Genomic DNA, 22,053 nt, shown 5'->3' with positions numbered 1-22,053 from the left:
AAATATAAAAATAAAGAATCTGAATAAATTAAGCTGTATATTTGCTTAAATGTGTATAGGCATAGTGTATTATTCTTGTTGCTAACCAGAAATACCCAATGTGACGGGTTGGATCACAGAAACCCCCCTGGTAGCTGCCAACTGATGTGCCAAGACTATCTCTGCCTCCTGTTTTCCCTGCCAGCTCAGGACTCCAGCCCCCTGCCTGCCTGAGCCAGACACTCCTGTCTAGCTCCAGCAAAGACCCAGGGTCTGAATTGCTTGCCTCAAAGCTGCCGGTTTTACCTGAAAACAACTCACAGAAGTGTGCTTGCCTTTAGCAGTCAGGGTACATCTACACTACAGGATTATTCCGATTTTACATAAACCAGTTTGTAAAACAGATTGTATAAAGTTGAGTGCACACGCCACACAAAGCACATTAATTCGGCGGTGTGCGTCAATGTACCGAGGCTAGTATCGATTTCCGGAGCGTTGCACTGTGAGTAGCTATCCTGTAGCTATCCCATAGTTCCCGCAGTCTCCCCCGCCCCCTTAGAATTCTGGGTTGAGATTCCAGTGCCCTGATGGGGCCAAAAAACATTGTCGTGGGTGGTTCTGGGTACAGCCTCACCCCTCTCTCCGTGAAAGCAGCAGACAACTATTTTGCGCCTTTTTTCTTGGGTGAACTGTGCAAACGCCATAGCACAGCAAGCAGGACCCTGCTCAGATCAAGACTGCAATTGTGGACATTGTAAACACCTTGCGCATTCTCGTGCAGTCTATGCTGAACCAGGACCTGCAAAGCCAGGCGAGGAGGAGGCGGCTACGGCAGAGCGGCGACGAGTGATGAGGACATGGACACAGAATTCTCTCAAACCATGGGCCCCTGTGCTTTGGAGATCCTGCTGGTAATGGAGCAGGTTCTAGCCATTGAACTCTGATTTTGGGCCTAGGAAACAAGCACAGACTGGTGAGACCGCATAGTTTTGCAGGTTTGGGACGATTCGCAGTGGCTGCGAAATTTTCGCATGCATAAGGGCACTTCCATGGAACTTTGTGACTTGCTTTCCCCTGCCCTGAAACACCATAATACCAAGATGAGAGCAGCCCTCACAGTTGAGAAGCGAGTGGCAATAGCCCTCTGGAAGCTTGCAAAGCCAGACAGCTACTGGTCAGTTGGGAATCAATTTGGAGTGGGAAAATCTACTATGGGGCCTGCTGTGATGCAAGTAGCCAAAGCAATCATTAAGCTGCTGCTACGAAAGGTTGTGACTCTGGGAAATGTGCAGGTCATAGTGGATGGCTTTGCTGCAATGGGATTCCCTAACAATGGGGGGGTGATAGATGGAACCCATATCCCTATCTTGGCACCACAGCACCAGGGCACCCAGTACGTAAACCGCAAGAGGTACTTTTCAATGGTGCTGCAAGCACTGGTGGATCACAAGGGACATTTCATCAACATCCACATGGGATGGCCAGGCAGGGTTCATGACGCTCGCATCTTCAGGAACACTACTCTGTTTAAAGAGCTGCAGCAAGGGAATTACTTCCCAGACCAGAAAATAACAGTTGGGGATGTTGAAATGCCTGTAGTTATCCTGGGTGACCCAGCCTACCCTTTGATGCCATGGCTTATGAAGCCATACACAGGCAGCCTGGACGGTAGTCAGGAGCAGTTCAACTACAGGCTGAGCAAGTGCAGAATGGTGGTAGAATGTGCATTTGGCCGTTTAAAGGTACGCTGGCGCACATTACTGACTCGCTCAGACCTCAGCCACACCAATGTCCCCATTCTTATTGCTGCCTGCTGTGTGCTCCACAATCTCTATGAGAGTAAGGGGGGGTGGGAGGCTGAGGCAAATCACCTGGCCGCTGATTACGCACAGCCAGACACCAGGGCGATTAGAAGAGCACACCAGGAAGCGGTGCACATCAGAGAAGCTTTGAAAACGAGTTTCATCATGGGCCAGGGTACAGTGTGACTGCTGTGTTTTTTCCCCTTGACGAACTCCCCCCTTGATTGACTCATTCCCTGTAAGCAAGCCGCCCTCCCCCTTCGATTACAGCTTGCTTACGGAAGTAAAGTCACTATCGTTTAAAAATCGTGTATTCTTTATTAAAAAGTCATCATAAAAAGAGGCAGAGAACTGACAAGGTATCCTGGGTGTGGTTTGGGAGGAGGATAGGAGGGAAGGGAAAGACCACTAAAGAAATTTCGAAGTAATAACAGTGTTTTGGTTGAGCTGTCCACGGAGGTGGAGTGGGCGGGTGCACGAAGACTTCTCCCATGCGTTCTTACACGTCTGAGTGAGGAAGATATGGAACGTGGTGAGGGTGGTTACACAGGGGCTGCAGCGGCACTCTGTGACCCCGCTGCTCTTCCTGAAGCTCCAGTGTTGCCTCCCACCACTGCTGACCTTCCTGCCTATACCTCTGATCTTCCTGCTGCTACCTCTCATCTCGAGTGTCTCTCCTCTCACGTTGGTCCCTCCTCTCCTCACGTTCACTGGCATCTTTCCTGTAATTTGATACCACCTCCTTCCACTCATTCAGATGAGCTCTTTCATTGCGGGTTACTTCCATGATTTCCGAGAAGATTTAGTCTCGCGTCTTCTTTTTTCCTCCACCTTATCTGAGAGAGCTTTCGGGATGGAGTAGGGAGGCTTGAAAAATTTGCAGCTGCATAAGGGAGGTAAAAAAGGGAGAGAAGTATTTAAAAAGATACATTTTACAGAACAATGGTTATACTCTTTCACAGTGAACAACATTATTTACCTTACATAGCACATGTGATTTCACTACAAAGTTGCATTTTGCATCTTAATATTGAGTGCCTGCGGCTCTGGTGTTAGAGATCTCACAGATGCAGGTCCGTGCAGCAGAATTCAGCTTGCATGTGGCCATGGTAGCCATTGTCTTTTGGCTTCTGCAGCCTTCATATACACAGTGCCCTCCTTTCCCAAATACCAAGCAAATCCCGTTCAGTGCTGCTTCTTTCCTGTTAACATGCAGCAGCAGAAACCACCCCACCCCATCCAATTCTCTGGGATGATCGCTTTACCCCTCCCCCCACCACGTGGCTGGTAGCAGGGAAGATCCCTGCTAGCCAAACTCGAAAAAGCTCAGTGCCATTCCCCCCCTCCCTTCCCCCCGCTTGGCTTCCTGCAAGGAAGGATTTCTTTTAAGCAACAGATAAACAGCCCAGTAGGAATGGCCATCTCTGTCCCCTTAATTAAATTCCTGAATTTCAGCCAGGTTGCCATGAACAATATCAGTCTCCTGAGGATAACACAGAGAGATAAAGAACGGATGTTGCTTGAATGCCAGCAATCACCGGGACCATATGCAGCTAGTCTTTGTCATGCAATGATACCAGACTACTTGCTACATGCATGGTGTGGTCAAGTGTCCTATCATGGTGGACGGAATAACGCTGCCTTGCCCAGAAACCTTCTGCAAAGGCTTTTGGAGTACCTCCAGGAGAGCTTCATGGAGATGTCCCTGGAGGACTTCCGCTCCATCCCCAGACATGTTAACAAACATTTCCAATAACTGTACTGGCCACAAATGCATCCCAAGTCCTCAGGGCAAATCAATCATTAAAAAACACTTTTAAACCATGTTTATATTTACAAGATACACTCACCAGAGGTCGCTTCCATGGCTTCATTGTCTGGGCTAGTGGCTTGGGAGGGCTGGGAGGGGTAATTCTGTCTGGGTGAGAAAAAGCTCCTGGGTGTTGGGGAGAATGGAGTGCTGTGTGCTGTCTGCAAACTCTTTCTCCTCCTCATCTTCCCGGTCCGCAGAATCCTCAGCCATGGCTGAGATTACCACCCCCACCTCGGAATCCACGGACCGGGGTGGGGTAGTAGTGGCGGACCCCCCGAGAATTGCATGCAGCTCAGCATAGAAGCGGCATGTTTTCGGCCCTGCCCCGGACCTTCCATTTGCTTCTTTGGTTTTCTGGTAGGCTTGTCTGAGCTCCTTAACTTTCACTCTGCACTGCACTGAGTCCCTGGTGTGGCCTTTCTCCGTCATGGCCTTGGAAATTTTTCCAAATTTTTTTCATTTAGTCTTTTGGAACGGAGTTCTGTTAGCACAGAATCCTCTCCCCATATAGCGATCAGATCCAGTACCTCCTGTGCGGTCCATGCTGGAGCTCTTTTTCGATTCTCAGGAGACTGCATGTGCTCTAACCCCTCAGACAGAGACCAACACCTACAAAATCTCCACCAAACATTCTCAAAACTACAATACCCGCACAAGGAAATAAAGAAACAGATCAACAGAGCCAAACGTGTACCCAGAAGCCTCCTACTGCAAGACAAACCCAAGAAAGAAACCAACAGGACTCCACTGGCCATCACATACAGTCCCCAGCCAAAACCCCTCCAACACATCATCAGGGATCTACAACCCATCGTGGACAATGATCCCACACTTTCACAAGCCTTGGGTGGCAGGCCAGTCCTCGCCCAAAGACAACCTGCCAACCTGAAGCATATTCTCACCAGTAACTGCACACTGCACCATAGTAACTCTAACTCAGAAATCAATCCATGCAACAAACCTCGATGCCAACTTTGTCCACGTATCTACGCCAGCGACACCATCACAGGACCTAACCAGATCAGCCCCACCATCACCAGTTCATTCACCTGCACGTCCACCAATGTAATATACACCATTATATGCCAGCAATGCCCCACTGCTATGTACATCGGCTAAACTGGACAGTCTTTACGGAAAAGGATAAATGGACACAAATCAGATATTAGGAATGGCAATATACAAAAACCTGTAGGAGAACACTTCAACCTCCCTGGCCACACAACAGCAGATCTTAAGGTGGCCATACTGCAGCAAAAAAACTTCAGGACCAGACTTCAAAGAGAAACTGCTGTGCTTCAGTTCATCTGCAAGTTTGACACCATCATCTGAGGATTAAACAAAGACTGTGAATGGCTTGCCAACTACAAAACCAGTTTCTCCTCCCTTGGTTTTCACACCTCAGCTGCTAGAAGAGGGCCTCATCCTTCCTGACTGAACTAACCTTGTTATCTCTAGCCTGCTTCTTGCTTGTGTAACCCTTCTGCCCCTCTGAGTTGGCAGCAACAATGGCCGGGTTCAGTATCCAGGGGTTCCGTTTCAGTAACACAATGCATAACCGGCTCGAGTCCCCACCCAGTGACCTGGGACACTCACATACCACACCCCCCTGGGCGCCTCTAGGAGGCAATACTTCCCCTCTCGCAAGCACGGAGTCTGAGTGTAGCAAAATCTTTTTAATAAAGGAACGAATCAATGCGGCATCCCATTGGAGAAACACCACAAACAGGGTTATAACACAAACCATAAACAAAAACCCACCTCCAAGTACGTTTGGCACTGTCCTTTTTCCCCTTAGGGTTTTAAGTCCAATCACCCCAAAGTCCAACAACCCAAAAGTCTCTGGTCAATGCCACCCCAGAGTTCGAGAGTTTATCTGTAGAGGTCCCTCCCCCCAGCCTGGGTAGAAAGGGGCACCTTACGTGGTCCGAGGCCAACTGCCCTGCCTCTCCGTGGGTTCTGCTTCTGCCTTCTCCACGAACTGCTCCACTTTACCAGCCTCTCCACTCTGCTCCTCCAGCCGTCCTCAGAAACTGCTTCGCTCCACCAGCTGCTCTGCTCCATGAGCTGCTCTAGTTCTCCCTGCAAACTGCTTGCTCCGCTCGCTCTGTGGGCTGCTTCACCCGTCCCACAGCTACTCCGCTCTGCCAGCCACTCCGCTGCCACCAGCTGTCCCGTGATCCGCTCCAGCCGTCCCCACAACTGCTCCACTCCGCCAGCTGCTCTGTTCCACAGTATAGCTTCAGGCTCCCCCACTAGTTAGCACAGTACTCAGTGCTCTCAGCTCAGTAATTTCAGCTCTTTAGTGATTTCAACTCTTAGTGATCTCAGCTCTTAGTAGGGGAGCCCCAGTGCTAGTGCACCATTAGCCCAAAATGAGGTCAGCTGAGTAACCTGTATTTAGATTCTTGAGGGAATGAAAAAATCAACTCTGACATTCCACAGTGGAGAGAGGAGGGGGTGGAACTGGTGCTTCTGGCTCCACAAGGAGACTGCACCACCAGGCACAGATACCTGTCTCCAGCCTCTCTCAATTCACTGGGTTTTGGAACCCATGTCCCTTGTCTAGCAAGTACCACTCAACTGAGGTTGAGTCATTTCTGTCACAAAGCAATCCCACAGCTTGGCAGCATGGGATGGGGTAGGCATGCCTATGCAAATACACACTCTGAAATTCTTTCCACCAGATGTCAGGGTAGAGCTCATCCTGACTCTGCTTACACTTGCATATATATACCTGCCCCTGAAGATTTCCGCTACGTGCATCCAACGCAGTGAGTATTCACCCACGATAGCTCATGCTTCAAAACGTCTGTTAGTCTATAAGGTGCCCCAGGACTCTTTGCTGCTTTTAGAGATCCACACTAACACGACTACCCCTCTGATACTTTTGCATGATGCATATTCCAGTTACATTATATTCACTTACCATATTTTTATAAACCCATATAGACTACAATGTCATACCCAATTTAGTGTAAAGGCTGTATTTAACTGCAAATCAACATGTTTTGATGGATAACAACTGACAGGATTGAACCTTTCTTTAGGAAAATAACTAAAAAGTACAAATCAAAACACAATTAAAATTGATTATTTACAACAATATTTCATGCTTTTGGTGATTTAAATAATGGTTAAAATTGCATCGATTTTTAAACCAATCCATCTTGAAAACAGTTCTGTTCATAGTCTGTAAAATATATGCATGCGTGCTCCTATTGCTGTGGCTCTTCTTTGTGATAGTGCAACAGAGCCTTGTTGTGCTCTCAGCAGTTTGTTCTAAAATGTGGTTTATCTAAGCATTGCTTCCTAGGTATATGTTCTCCTACCCCTAGTTTATTTTGGAGATATTTATCTATTTTAAGGTCCACTTTACAGTACTTCTAACATTAACTAACTCACTATAGTTTAAACAGAAAGACTATAGAGCAACTTTTCTTACTCTGCATCAGATATTTATATTCTCAACACTTCAGTTAATAACGTGGCAAATAATGAACAAAGATCAGTCTGATGATGCAGTGTAGCTCACTCCTGACTTTCAGCTTCCCTTGCTGTGCTGTAGTGATGGACCCCCTGCCAAGAAAGTTCTGTCTCTCATTCGTTTACCTTGATATTTTTTATTTTGTTTGAGAACAGGGAAATTCAGTGCAGAAAGAGAAGCTCCCTGTAAAAGAAGCATGAAGTTTGTGTATTTAAATCCATAAACATCAAGAAATTAATTCTTGAAGTATGGTTAACTTGGTCACACAATGCCCATATATTCGAAGGTACTTCAACAGTTCTTTGCCTAGATACTTACATGGCCTTTGTCACCATAGCACCTGAGTGCTTATAGTAATACAAAATATAGTGTGTGTGGCCTTTGTCACCATAGTACCTGAGTGTCTATAGCAATACAAAATACTGTGTGTGCAATGAGGCCAACTGAAAAGTGCTGTGGGATTTTTCTGAATGTCCTGATTTTTCATGCATTTAAATTCAGTCATGCTGTTTCATGACCATATGTATTTTTTACATTGAATAGCCCTTTCTTTCCAAGTTACTCAAGTATCAGATTTCCTTTTTACAGTCGTAACCAACCCCACAGATCTCAACATTAACATCTATAATTAAGACTGAAATACAGCTTCCATTTGTTTTAACAGCAATATTTTTAGGCCTTTGTCTGCATAAACCAAGGTATGGTGTTGAGGGTGAGAAGAGTTAGCTCAGTTTGGTGCAGCCTCTTTGGAAAAGGCTACGTCATAACCAGATTAAAACCCATCATGGAGTGGAGAACAGGACTAACCCATATCTTTTTAACTGTAATAATCCAGTTTTATGCTATATTTGCGGGCTGTCCAAACTGTCGACCAGCCCTAAATTCAACAGATGTTGCTAAATTCTGAGTTGGTTGGAAGCCAAAGTGTACTAGTGCCAGTATTTGCTCATGGCCCCCAAGGGGTGCACACACCACGGCATGTAGAGGCTAGGCATGTGAACCTGACACTAATGACATCATATGCAATATATAAAGTATATTCAGTATAGAAAGCCATCCCCCCGGGAGGAGAAAGAAAGGGTTGAATTTGGAGGAGCAGTGTTATGTATAGTGCTAATGCTTGTACAGAAATTATATATTAATGTGGAAGTGTCACCCAACTATTAAGTCTCTATTAGGATTTTCTGTGCAAAGTTGTCAAGAATGTGGCTAATAAATTCATCCTCAGCTTAACATCTGGATTTCAGGTATTTCATGTTTGGATCCAGAAGACTCCAGTGTAAAATTGCCTTGACACATGAAATTTTCCTCTTTCCACCAAAACTGTTCAGTAGCTTGTCAGTGTGACCAGGTGCTCAGCATACAGGGACTTTGTATAAACTTATTTTTGGCAGTTACATGATGTGTTTCAGGAAGGAACTGAATGATTAACTATCGGCTTGTGCAGGCTTTGTCTAAATGGGGGATCCAAGTTCCATAGCTTTGATTTGGCGATGGTTGTCCTGTATAACTTCCTTCTCTCTGCTGCTATTTTCCTGGCCCTTGACAACCTGGTGTATTTTTAGCTTACTGCCAGTCCTTAATTCACTCCCTCTTTTTAAGTGGGATATAAGTTCAGTTTGTGGACCAGACGGAGGTGGGCAGATTCTCAATAGAGTGGAACTCTCCCAAGACTCTGGCAGGAGTAAAGAGACAGATTCTAGATAACAAAATGTGATGGAGTGTTGAGGTATATGAATTTGTGGTGGTGGATACTGTGTCCCTTTCAAAGAAGAAAGATGAGGGCTTGCTCTTAGTGCTTGTTACAATTAGAGAGCTTGTGAGTTGAGTTTGATTCCCTGATCCTGGTTTCTCTCCATAGGAGCTGGAACTAAAAGGGTTGGGGGTACTACCTCACTGTCTGGGTTGAAGTGTTTTCCGTCATATATAGGATTTACAATTTGGTACAATGACTCTTAGCACCCCCATTATAAAAATTGTTCCAGCGTCACTGTCTCTTTCCCTGGGTTGTGAGATCAGACGTGAGGGCAGAATGAATTCAGGCTCTGGAAGGCAAAGGTGTAGAGAGTGCCTCATGTTGCTCTGCAGTGCTGACTGGGAACCCCATCTTGCTATCTTTTCACTAGAAGGAGGGATGCAATGGGACCCTGAGAGTGATGAAGGGAAAAATGGAAACTGTCTTTGGGACAATCCCAGGGATATTGGGATACTAAAATGCTTTCACCAAACTGCTTGTGTGATGCCCTCAAACAATGAAAGACTTAGTATTAGAGATGAGGGGAGAAAAACAGCCAGTAAGCCTCCTGCTTGGAAGTTGCAGGATGCTAGGGTTCCAGCAGGGAGGAAATGGGTCTCTGAAGGTAGTGGTAGCAAAGTAGCAAAATCTTCTAGTGGACTGGGCACTGGTCGTATATAAATTGTAGTATGGACAAATTTATGAAGAACTGGATGCATTTATGAATGCAATTATATGATGGGGTAGCTTGTGATAGTAGGAAGGCAGGCTCAGCAGCCAGTTTGGCTCATTTTTAATTTGTCTTGTGTTCCTAAAATCTCATGCTTCAGAGTTCAGCCGGCTATTAAACTAGATCTGGTGGTCCCTTGTCACATTAAACTTTGACTCTGCCATTGACTCACTGTCTGACTTTATATTACTAAGTCTATCTGTACTTCAGTTTCTTCATCTACAGAGCAGGGATAATGTATTCCGTGGGCGTGAAATTTTCACTCCTTACTACAGAATTGTGCTCCAGAATGTTTTAATTTTATTCAATATGTATGTGTGTGTGACAGGTTGGACCCCCCGTTCTGTGATGCCACCTGATGTACTGAGGTTTCACTGAACCCCTCCTGGTCCACCATCCTGGATTCCTTCTCCCTGTTTTGCTGAATTTGGCTCTCCGGCCTCTTGCAGCACACGCAAACAGGTTAGGGCCACACCCAGCTGCAGATGCAGACTGGAGTCAATTCTTTGTGAGAGGATTCACCCAGCACTCATGCGCACATCCCTTTTGGTGAATAAACCCAGAATAATACTGTCTTGCGCTGTATAAATAATACTGTCTTGCACAGCACAAGCTCATAAAAATTAGCCCTCTCCCTCAGTGTGAAGAGAGATTTGCACAACTTATCTCCCCCCCAAGTTAGAAATTGCACAAACTGGGTATAATAATAAACAAAACAAATTTATTAACTATAAAAGACAGATTTTAAGTGATTATAAGGGTTAGTAAACAGAACAAAGCAGATTACTGAGCAAATAAAACAAAATATGCATACTAAGCTGTATTTTCCACTCTATACATCTAATGAAGTGGGTTCTAGCCCACAAAAGCTTATGCCCAAATAAGTTTGTTAGTCTCTAAGGTGCCAAAAGGACTCCTCATTGTTTATACTAAGCTTAACATCTTAAAGAGACTGGTTTCAAGAAGTAATTTGTCACCCTAAATGTTATTTTAGGCACATTGCAGAGTTTCAGTAGCTTCATGTTCCAGTTATTTCTTCTTACAGACTGGACCCCTGTTTCAGTCTGGACTCACCACTGCCTTTCCCTTCAGGTTAGTTCCTTTGTCCCTTCGGGTACTTTCAGCCATCCTTCTTCTTGGGTAGGCAGTGGAGGACAGTCCAGATTAACCCCCTTCTCAGCCTTAAAAGGATTTACCTAAAGTGGGAAACCTTTGTTTGATCCCCAGCCCCCTACAGAGGAAAAGTACCAGCTGTGTCCAAAGTGGTATTTTGTATCAGGTGACCTGGTAGTCTCACAGCTATCCCTCTGAGGAAGGAGATTAGTATCTTCACAGTCTTATTGTTTCTTCCTAATGCCCTATCAAGGCTGTTATGGCTGGTTGTCTGGTGGGTGTCTCCCAAATACACACACTGTTGTAATCGTTACCTAGTCAATATTCCAAACTTTAAATACAGAAATGATAGATGCATACAAATTGGATAATCACATTCAGTAGGACATAACCTTTCCAATGATACCTTACAAGACCCATCTTGCATAAAATATATCTTAGGCCATATTCATATCACAATCATATTTCTATGAGGAATATGGGGTGTAACGTCACAATGTTTCTAGCCCTTGTGGTTGCAGAGAGAACCTTGAACATGAGAGCAGTGTAAATTGATACCTGATTTTTCAAAGAGCGTGAAACAACAGTCCTAAGAAGTGTGAACTGTCTCATTCATCTCAAACAGGGCCTTATGGAACTCCATAATCCTGTGCTTTAGAAACTGGTGAACCTTCAAGATGGAAAATTCAGCATTTTACCATGGAAATCATCATTTTGCTACTGTCAGGAACCTGGCATTTTGTTTTATCTCGCTGTCCTGCTAGGACCTGCTTGTAGTTGCAACTTGCTCTCCAGTTTTCCCCCACAAGAAGGAGTTAACTGGATTGCAGAGCAAGCACTCTGCATTGCTCTGTGGAGCCAGGCAGCAGCAGGTCTGGGAGCCAGAGCTAGAGTCCAGTTTGCAGCCAGAAAGCTCTGGGAACTGGTAACATAGGCTGGTGAGCTGGGCAACCTGGAAAAAAGCACAGCAGCTGGGGAGTTAGGGAGATGGATCTCAAAAACAGGCCACAAGCACCCTCCATCCCCTTCCCTGGCACACATGGGGAGAAGGAGGTGTTGTGCTAAGGCACTTAGACAATATTCTGGGAGTCAAATCACCTGAGGAGTGTAGCAAAAAATCTCTCCAGAAATGACCATTGATTAATTTTGTCAGAGACAGTTTTCAGTGTTGAGCCATTTGTAGCTCTGTGTGTTTGTGAGGAGCGGGAATGGGAGGCAGTTTAGTGTATCATCATGAAACAACTTTCATCTGGAATTTAGAAGTTGTTGCCATACGCTCTAGGTCTGCTTTCTATGGAACTTGGTCTCATTGCACCAGGGAGTATAAGGGACCCTGATAATACCTAAAAATCTTATGAGGGTTTAGATGTGGGCGGTGGGAATTAATTAATATTTGTGTGGTGCTCTGACAAGGGAAAGTGTGATAGTGTCTGGGAAGAGGGTCTTGGAGCATAGCCTGGGCCACATAGTGAAGAGGGAGGGATGTGATGGAATAGAATGAAAAACAGTCTTTCCCAGTTGCTGTTATCTTAAGAGTGTGACTGAGCTGCACAGACTCATTCCTCCCTCAGGGGACACAGGTGCGCAGAGCTATTTTTCTTTAATCACTCACATAAATTAAAATGTGTTCCTTGCATTAAAATAATTAAAGTTACGCCCTATATCTTTTATTGCCAGATAATATCTTTGAACCTTTGGCTCACCATCTTACTATCAGCTGCAAGGTATTTTTCAGGGTATGCTTAACCCATTCTGCCATTGTATCAAATCTGAAAAGCGTTATAGGCGGAGAAATCCCCTGACAGCAGTTAGTGCTGGTGTGAACTTTTAATCATTGTACCTATTCGGAATAATGTTTTCCAGACATCTTTTGAGCTCTGCCTGCCCCACACCAAGATGAAATGTACTGAGTGTGGGTGGGACATGCTTGATACTTACCAAGGGCTTGAATTTGTGTTTAAGTGGATTGTGGATGTGATTCTAAAGCAGATTGATTGCTGGTGAAGGAGTGATGCCATTGAGTCTGGAACAAATTGGTAAAGAGCAAGCACAGCTTCTGCCATCCCTACCCTGAGGATATTTTCCTGCTCTTTTTAGGACAGGCTGCTACTTGTAGTGGTGCTGTAATGTACTTTTTTGGGATAGGAGTGTGTACTTTGGGAACAGGGTTCGTGTGCGCGTTAGGTTGGGAATGGTTCTCCTTTGTTTGTTGTGGTTTGGCTCCTGATTGTTGAACTCATGGATCTGGCAACCCTTCTTCTTGCTAGGTGGAGCATCAGCCCAGACTTTTTGCTGGTCTGGTTCACTTCTAGCCAACATCATAAAGGTTTAGTGATAGATCCACACTATTTCCCTTTGGTATCTGCACTGCTTGTGCTCTCCTTGCCCTTTGTGGAAGCAGTGAGATGGTTAATGTATTGTACCAAGTTGTCCCTGTCCCCGGTGTTTATCACAAGTAGCATTATTTTGTTAGCTAATGACAGATCCAGCACTCCTGTCAAGGTGTGTAGATATCACCCAGCACTGCATCCAATTCCCTAACTGTCATCCTCAGAACATCCCTCAGGAGGACAGAAGTGCTTTGATTTGTGTCTTCCAGAATTTTTTTTTCTACAGACCAGCATTTAAAACAATGCAGAGCCCCTGAAAGGTGAGATTGGAGGACATCGGTAAGCTCTGCAGCAATCGTACTAGAATTCTACCAGTATGGTATTCATAATCTATGTAGGGAAGGTTGTTGCAATACAGGGCAGAGAAAAGGAATTCAGGGGCTTCTAGAGGGTCCCTACCAGGCATTTAATGGTGCAAAGTTTCAAAACTGGCAGTGCTGCAACCATCATCTGCAGGTACATTGTTTCAGGCATCTGGAGCAGGTGGAGGAGAGGTAAATCACTGCAGGGCTAAGGAGACGTAGCCAGTGGCTCCTACCCTGAGCCGGGATCAGCTGCTAGTCCTGGCTGGACTGGAGGCAGGAGAGGACAGGACTTCCCCTTTCCCTGCAAGGAGTTGCTGGGGCTGTGTCAGACCCATTCCCAGAAGCCTTCCCCAGCTGCAGGAAGTTCAGCATCCTCCCCTGCTTCCTGCCCCTATAGCTCTTCAGCTTCAGGGGAAGGAGTCATTGTACAGGAGCTGCTCCCCCATCCACCCACACACCCAGACCTCTCTTACCCAGACACCCCTGCTAAGCCTTACCCTGTACACCCAGAACCCCTCGAGCCCTCCATACCCAAACCCCACCTCATTGAACCTCAACCCCTGCATTTGGAGTCCCCTGCACCCAGCTCCTCTGCCTTTAGGCCCCTGCACCGAGACCACTTTCCCACTGAGCTCCCTGTACTCAAACCCCTACCTTTGATGAGCCCCCACCCCTGCACCACCCTGAGCCCCCACATCCAAACCTCCATACCACTGATCCCCAACTAGCTGCACCAAGACTCCCAGCCCACCAAAGCTTACTCCCCAGCACTCAAGACTCCCCCTGCTGAGACCCCCACACCTAGACCCCTCCGCTGAGCCCCCACTACTTTCACCTCGAAGCGCCTGCAGGGTCCCATTGTCCCTGCATCTCGAACCCCCTCAATGAGCCTCTGTGCATCCAGATTTCTCCCCCCCCCGCCCCCCACCACTGCCTGCACCCAGATTGTCCAATACAGAATCCTCTCACCCCACACCTGGATCCCCCCATACTGAGCCCCTCCACACTTGGATTCTTCCTGATTGAGCCTGCCTGCCCCACACCTGGTGTGCCTGGTGCAGAGGGGCAGGGCCCCAGGGTTTTACTGGTGCAGCCCCGGGCCTTGTGCTGTGTCAAGTTCGAGTGCAGCCTCACCACTGAGTCTGTGTCCTGAGAGTGGGGAGGCTGCTGGGTGATCTCTCACCCAGGGGTGGCTCTAGGCATTTTGCCACCCCAAGCACGGCAGGCAGGCTGCCTTTGGTGGTTTGCCTGTGGAGGCTCCACTGGTCCCGTGGCTTCGGAGGACCTCCCGCAGGCATGCCTGCGGGAGGTCCTCCGAAGCCGCGGGACCAGCGGACCCTCCGCAAGCCAACGAAGGCAGGCAGCCTGCCTGCCGCCCTCGCGGCACTGGCAGAGAGCCCCCTGTGGCTTGCCAACCCAAGCACGTGCTTGGCGTGCTGGGGCCTGAAGCCGCCCCTGCTCTCACCTTCGTGGAGCCAGTGGCCTGTGCTTCCCATTACTATGCTGGAGCCTCTGCATTTATTTATTGAAAAATAAAATGCACAGAATTTTAAATTTTTTTATGCAGAAATTTTAATTTTTTGGCACAATGCCCTCAGGAGTAATACTTAACAGAATGAGAACCTCTGCTTGTCTCTCTCTACGTGGTGAGAACAAGTGCTAATAGCCAGACAAGGATGTACACTAATAGCCTGGCCTGGTTCTGGGCATTGAAAGCCCCTTGTATTCTAATCTCTCTCTTGCTCTTTTGTTTGTAGCTCAGAGACATGTCCTCACGTATATGGAGGATGCAGTGAGCCAGCTGCTGGAGAACAGAGAAGATATTAGTCAGTATGGCATTGCCAGATTCTTCACTGAATAGTAAGTACATCAGGAGTCTGCCAATAGGACCACCCTGAGGGAGGCTCTTGGAAGCAGGCAGGGTACATGGAGAATGGAACTGGATACATGCTGATTATGTTGTGGCAGTGAATGCTGGAGTTGAGTAGGTTAGCCAAGGGCTGCCTGAGCATGTTTCAGAAACGTGCTTATTAAGGACAATGGGTCAAATTGAGACCTGATTTAAAAGCGGGCAACTCCTGTTGGCTTCACTAGTTGTGCTTGCTTATTTTGAGGCTGAATTTTGCCCAGATAGGACTTCTATTCTGTTTTACTACTGTATCTGGGTCATCAAATATTATCTATCTTTGAGAGCAATTTATTTTTTAATTCATGCTCTCGTTCACAGAGAGGGAAAAAGGGAAAGTCTCTAGTTGTACCAGCAATACGCTCTTTCCCTTTGAAGACTGTAGTGGGACTGGGCAGATGTTCTGAAAGAAAATGGGTTGGGACAGAGAGGGTAAGGTTGCATTTTAATATCTTGAGACTGACTCTTGCTGAGCTGCCAGGCCAGGTCTCCGGGCCCTCTTCTTTGTCATATTCCCAAACAGAGGAAATGGGATATGGGACATATTTCAAGGCATTTGTGTATTGTAGCTCTCTGTGGTAAGAGGACTGGTTCCCTGTGGTACTTCATCCCTCTGATTCCCATCAGTGTCCTTGCTGATGTGCTCACTTTATCCTCCTATCTCTGTGGATTATCCATTGTGCTGTTCAGTCTTGTCCCAGCTGTTCTTTTTGTTTTCTGTCTGTGATGGGGTACACAAAACCCACTCTGGGCAGCCAGGGATTAAGGAACTGCCCTGAACTCAGACAGCCCTGGCCTGCCACATATGTAGGAAATGCTCCAACTGGAGGAGGAGTTAAAAAGCAGGGGAGCAGCTCATTTGGTGGCAGACCAGGGAAGAGAGCAGACCTGCAACCCCAGCAAAGGAGAGCTGAGGGAAAGGCAGAATCTCTCCTGAAGACAACTGCTGAAAGGTCCCTCCTGAGGGAGGGGAGAACCTGCTAGAGAGACAGCCTGAGAGGGAAGCATTCCCTCTTCCCTCTCATATGACTCAGTTTTGTTAATTCCCTTTTACTTTGTTTGGACTACCCCAGCAGGGAAAATCCCTAGGCCTGAGCTGGCCCAGGAGGGTGGGCCATACTGCAGAAAGAGGCAATTGCTGCCCGAGAGAGGAAGAGAGCTACCATGGTACATGCAGCCTCCAGAAAGTGCCTTTGTGGTGAGAGAATGCCCTTCATGACGCCAAAACCCAGGTAGCGAGTTTGGGACAGTTGCAGGCAGGGTGACAGGAAGGGGCCCAGGGAGGGCAGCCTTAAGCAGCCCCTGGCTGTCAGATCACTGATAGCCCGCAAAGGGCTGTGGGTTGAAGCTTTGTGAAGTGGGAGGGCTTGAGCTCTCCTACTAACATCCCCCCTGCAGGTCACGGGCCTAAGCCCTGACCACTAGGCAAAGCTACCAACCAACCTCCAAGTGAGGACCATCACACTCTGGTTCTTGTAAAGCTCCCTTTATTTGCTTAGTATGTTGTTGCCTGGCTCTTCCAGACCCAATTACCATTATATATGGCTCAGCATAGCCCACAATGGTGATGATCACTGATCTCAAGAGACCCCAACTGAGATGTAGCAAAATGCAAGATTAAAGGGGACCAACAGATATACATGGAAGATATAAATATGGAATCAACAAGACACATACTAAAGACACATAGGAAAGAAGATTTCAAGATGTTTTTTGAAAGTAGTGTGAGGAAGAGAATAAGAATGTCTGGAGGAGGGATTTACAGCCTCAGTTAATGTCTGGTTTCTTGCTGATAGAAGATGCTACAGTGGAATCACTAAAAGATAGCTAGTACCAGAGCACAGACATTCTTCATGGTGAAGTTCTACAAGGACGTCTTGTATGTGTCTTGGTCCTCACCATTCTGGGTTTTAACGAACAAGTGTGCCAGCCTCTCCTCCCTCTGCCACATTATGGAAAAAGACAGTAGGTTGGAGTTTAAAAATCAGGCAAAATTAATGCAAATGCAATTCCAGGGGCATTACAAATTCTGGTATTGTGCTCAGTAGTGTAGAGAATAAAGAAGACATGAACCCTGAATTCAAGTTGTCTGTCTTGATTCTAAATGGAAAAGAATTTTATCTTATTTGTGTATTGTGATGTTTCTTAGAAGTTGATTTCTCCAAGGGAGGGGGAGACAGAAATTAAAATCCATGTTAGGTGCCTGTCACTGGATTCAGATTAATCCATAGTGGGAGGTGATGGGGGGAACCTTGGCTTGCTTTGAAGGAGCTCCAGCAACTCCTTCATTGGTGGTGAGTCTTCAGTGGCCAGTTGAGGCCCTCTTACTTACAGATGACTGACAGAAAGCAATGAAATTTGAGCCACTGACCTTTTTGCTGGGGGTGTGGCTAGTTTGTACCTAGATGTCTGAAGGACACTTTTTTTTCGCATTTTATTTTCTCCAGGTCTAACCCTGATTCTGAATTTGATTCAGTGAAAGGGGTTAACACTTCCTCCTCCCCCCCACAGTTTAACCCTAAAAATAGTCCCTCTGTATGAACAGCCAGTGTCAAGAATACAGGGTTCCTATAACACAATCGTGGGTACTTCTGTGTCATGAACAAGTTGCTGTGATGGAAGTATGGTGCTTCCTATGGATACACAAGGTTGTGACGGCACCTCACCCCCACCTGCCCTTAGCGTGAAAAAGCCCTTGTCTGTGCCTGCCATCTGTCAGCTCCCTGACTTTATTAGTAACTGGCAACACAAGCACTTCCCTCCATGCCTCTGCAGGTCCCACTTTCTCTTTACTGCAGTGTCCAGACTCTGATCGCTGGACACACACAGTTACAGACCCGCTGATCCCAAAGGAACAATATACCACAGCTTACTAGTTACACCATAGAACACAGCTCCAATTAACACACAGCCCTTGGATTTGTTTATAGAGAGAACAAGTTTGAAATTAAGAGAGAACAGAGATTCAAATGATAGAAAGCAAGAATATTGGAAACAAAAGGTTACATATAAAATGAAATCAGAGAGTGCATACTAGAGACTCATCTTAACTATCAAGAAACCCCTTGTCTAATTAAGTTCAGCTCACCCCAAGCCTGGCTGTGATCCTTTTTTCGTGATGCAAACACAATGTCAGTTCACTTCCTAGGTGGAGGACCTCAGGTGTTTCCATGCCTTCTCCTGGTATATCAGACTACTTCTTGGATCTTGGTCATGAATTGGACATCCTCCTGCTTTGTATTTCTTTCTGCCTGTATATTTTGTGATCTCCTTGACTTCACAATCTTGATTAGTTGGTGATTCCATATGCAAATAGATTTCCAGTGTAAGACACACAATGGTCAGCCAGGGAGATAAGTGCCTCCTATCCCTTGTCTGAACAGAATCTGTTTATCACCCTTTGACTTCTCTTACATACTTTAAGAACATGATTTGGGGTGTGTGTGTGTGCACACACACACACAAATCCTTACATATTATCTGTACATACATTTCACAATGTTTAGGATAGTCCATGTGACATAGGCTTTCAGTAGAGACCTTACGTGACCTCTTTAGCAAACTAGTATGTAGCTCCCAGACCCAAGGAGATCCCTGTAACCCTTCTGCATGCCTGTGCCCTCTGTTAGTCGGCATCAAGAGGTCCTGGATCACAAGTAATCCCCTGCTAACAGGGGATTGCATGAGTGGATCCATGTCATAAGGTTATTGGGACAAATTAAGGTTCAGCCTGTGGAACTGATACAGGTAGGAGACACCATACTGTGACTGATGCATATGGCTTTCTGTGAAAAGTGATGTTCAGATTGTTAACCTTTCTCATCAACTCTGAATAAGTTCCCTCAATAAGCAAGGACTTGAAGGAAGAGAGAGTGAACAAAACTATGACCTTCACCTGTCAATCAGACTTCTGTTTTATCATGGTTGAGAGGGAGGAGGCTATGACACATCTAGCTGGCATTATCCAGGCACTCTTCCAAAGCAGATTTGGTTTGTACCTCCTTTCAAGTTCACTCCTCGGGGCCCTTTTAAACTTCTGGTCACCAGTAACTTAAAAATTGAATGACGATGAAAGAGCCCCTCCCTACCTCTTTGAAACTGTTTTTAGAACGTTTCTCTGCAGTATTTCTTCATGTTGGATCCTGCTGCCCAGACCCTCTCATCTCCTCCCATTCTGCTCTTGTTCCACCCTTGCCTACGGTACTCTTTTGGTTCTTGATATTTTCAAACAAATATGATTTGTGCCTGTAAATGTAGAACATGAATGTTTGCCAGTGTGTACAGCTCTGAAAGATCAAGATGCCCTGAACTGAGTTCGTTTCCCTGATACTCCTGAAAAGGGGATATGAAATACCAGAGGGCTTTTGTGTTCATGTTGAATACTCCATAGAGCTGTTGACTGTTTCCATAGGACAGGAAGAAGTTATCAGATGCTTCTGTCCCTTTTGTTCTGGTAATTAAAGTAGAACTTGCCATTGTTAGCAAGCCATACTCAGTGCCCCGGTATCAGAAAAGAAATAGGCTAAGAAGTAATTCTGATAGTTGTGAAAGCTCTCAATGTAGGATATATGAAATGTGGGAGATTTCTCCACTTTAAAGGAGCATAATTGACCAGAAGGAGGGACCTAGATATCAGCAGTGTAGGGAGCTGTCTATCATGGGAAAATAACTTATTCTGGTTCCCCAATCTCACTTGCTTCCCCTGCCCTTTGGAATCCCCCATGGAGCCAAGGTCAGGTTGGGCTCAGTGGTTTATGCTCATTGAATGTCTACATTTAAATTGGGAGGTGTTTGCAGCATGTGTAGACATACCCAAGCTCACTTAGATCTAGCTAGACCAAAGCTAGCTTGAGCAACAATAGTGGAGTTGAGGCAGCACAAGTGGGGGGACATAGGCTAGCCATGCCTGCCCAGGATCCTGAGTAAATACTCAAGTGAGCGCTGCCTGTACTGTCCCCTGCTATTCTTACCCAAGCTAGCTTTGAACTAGATCAGTTAGTTCAGATATATCTTCACGTGCTGCAGTCACACTCCCAATTGAAGAGTAAACCGTCCCTTATGTGCTAGGGCTCTGCCATGCCCATCAGTTTGATAAGGAACTCCAATATCTTTGGCACAAATTCTATTTATGCTCAATCTGAAAGACTTGTTTTTCCCCCGCAGTATTATCCTCCCTTCCAATGAACCTCCTATTGCTGTGACTTCCTCTAGGTGAGAGGATTGGCGAACACTCCCTTTGAAATGTGTGCACACCATTTTTGGTGAGATGAGAGGACTCAATACAGTGTGGCTTTCTGGCCCCTTTTTCCCGCTTTTCTTAGCCTTCCCTGCTTTAGCGTGGAGAATGAGAGACAAAGCGAGGGTTTTGTAAGACCAGCAGAGTCAATCTAGAGAAGCAATGGTATGTGTGTTAAGTGCCTGGGTACTGTAACTTTAATTTGCCTAGGTCCTGTGTTCTCAAGTTTGTAAATCGTAGAGGAAAAGAATCAAGTGAGTGTGGTGAGGAGGAATGAGAGATACAGGATTATCTCACAGAGCCAGAAGTTCCCATACTTTTTTGAGTGTGCACCATCCTCTCATTTGCCATGGCACAGCTCCTAACCATCCCCTTCATGATCACAGAACATCTTTGTGCCATTTACAGAAACAGCTTACATGAGCAACTAATATCAGGAAAGCATTTAATGTATTTTTAGCATGTTTTAGTGTTATTTAGAATATGGAAACCATGTGACCAGCCAGCTGTCTATATTAACAATCAACATATGCTCAACAGACCTCTAGTGGTTTATGAACCATAGTTTGAGAACCATTGCCTTGGAGTAAGAGGAAGTTATGTGATGTGTATTCCACTGCTATCCATGGCCTAACAGTAACTGCCCACAGGAGAGAGCTAACCTTTATTGCTCAGAAATATCTTTTGAAATAGAGCTGTAGCCTTTGAGGATGGTTTTTCTCCTTCGCTAGTCTCATTTGTCCCAATCATATGGACATCTGCTTTCAGTCTTGAGAGTTCCCTGAGGCTCCTGTTCTAACACACTATTGGCTGTTACAGGAACAGGGCTCAGTTGATCCTTTTGCAAATTAATCCAACTGTCTCTCATAGCTTTAAGAGCACAGCTCTGCCTCTCTCGTGGTCAGCCCCTGATTTTTACTGATCTTCTGAGAGGCTACTGGTTTTTATTCATTAAAAATCCCAGAAATCTCTTTGCTTTTGAATCTCCATGAAATACAGACTTTCCTGAAACCTTCCATGCAATTAGGCTAATGTTGTTTTACTTCAACAAGCTTGACTTCTATGCATCTTAAAGGGACGTGTTCCTTCTGCTACATTATTGATCATGTCGTTTCTTGATCTTGACTTTCCCTTGACATTAAGGCGCTGCAACGAGGGGAAAGAAGCCCCCCTCAAACACATCAGATACATACAACTACCTATTTACTGACATCCCTTTATATATTGCCTTCTTGCCCATCTCTGGCTTCACCAGTGATGCCAGTGTTGATTGCTCATGTTTTCTCTTCCCCCACAAATGGCTTTCTGGTTTCTTCCATGCTGCTCCGTGCATGGAATTAAATTAATTAATATATAAGAACTCTGCATTCTTCCCCTTCAGATGCCTCCTCATAACCCACTTTTGTTGTGTTGCCAACAAGAAATTAGCCATCTGATGATGGCCTAAATGAGTGGCCGATGGGGTCAGCTGACTTCATTTATTCATAAAGGAAAAAAGAAAGCGCTTTCAGCTGACTTGGAACCATCAGTCTGTTCATGTCATTAACCTATATAAGC

The 22,053-nt window shown here is 45.8% G+C and overlaps 1 protein-coding gene across 3 annotated transcripts in view; it reads left to right on the top strand.

The window, feature by feature from the left end:
• C4H11orf49 (chromosome 4 C11orf49 homolog) overlaps positions 1–22,053 on the top strand; it is a 155,329-nt gene that overhangs the window by 12,380 nt on the left and 120,896 nt on the right. For 2 of the 3 annotated variants that reach the window (XR_004000039.1, XM_030559899.1), the window contains exon 2: positions 15,112–15,214. The exons of the other annotated variant lie outside the window; for it this stretch is intronic. Coding sequence is in view for 1 of the 2 variants with exons in the window: in XM_030559899.1 (XP_030415759.1) it covers positions 15,112–15,214 (103 nt within the window). In the remaining variant the exon portion in view is untranslated. The remainder of the gene's footprint in view (positions 1–15,111; positions 15,215–22,053) is intronic. 3 annotated transcript variants of the gene reach the window in all.

Source organism: Gopherus evgoodei, chromosome 4 (genome assembly GCF_007399415.2).
Source record: "Gopherus evgoodei ecotype Sinaloan lineage chromosome 4, rGopEvg1_v1.p, whole genome shotgun sequence".
Taxonomy (NCBI): domain Eukaryota; kingdom Metazoa; phylum Chordata; order Testudines; family Testudinidae; genus Gopherus; species Gopherus evgoodei.
This window is presented reverse-complemented; position numbering and strand designations above follow the sequence as displayed.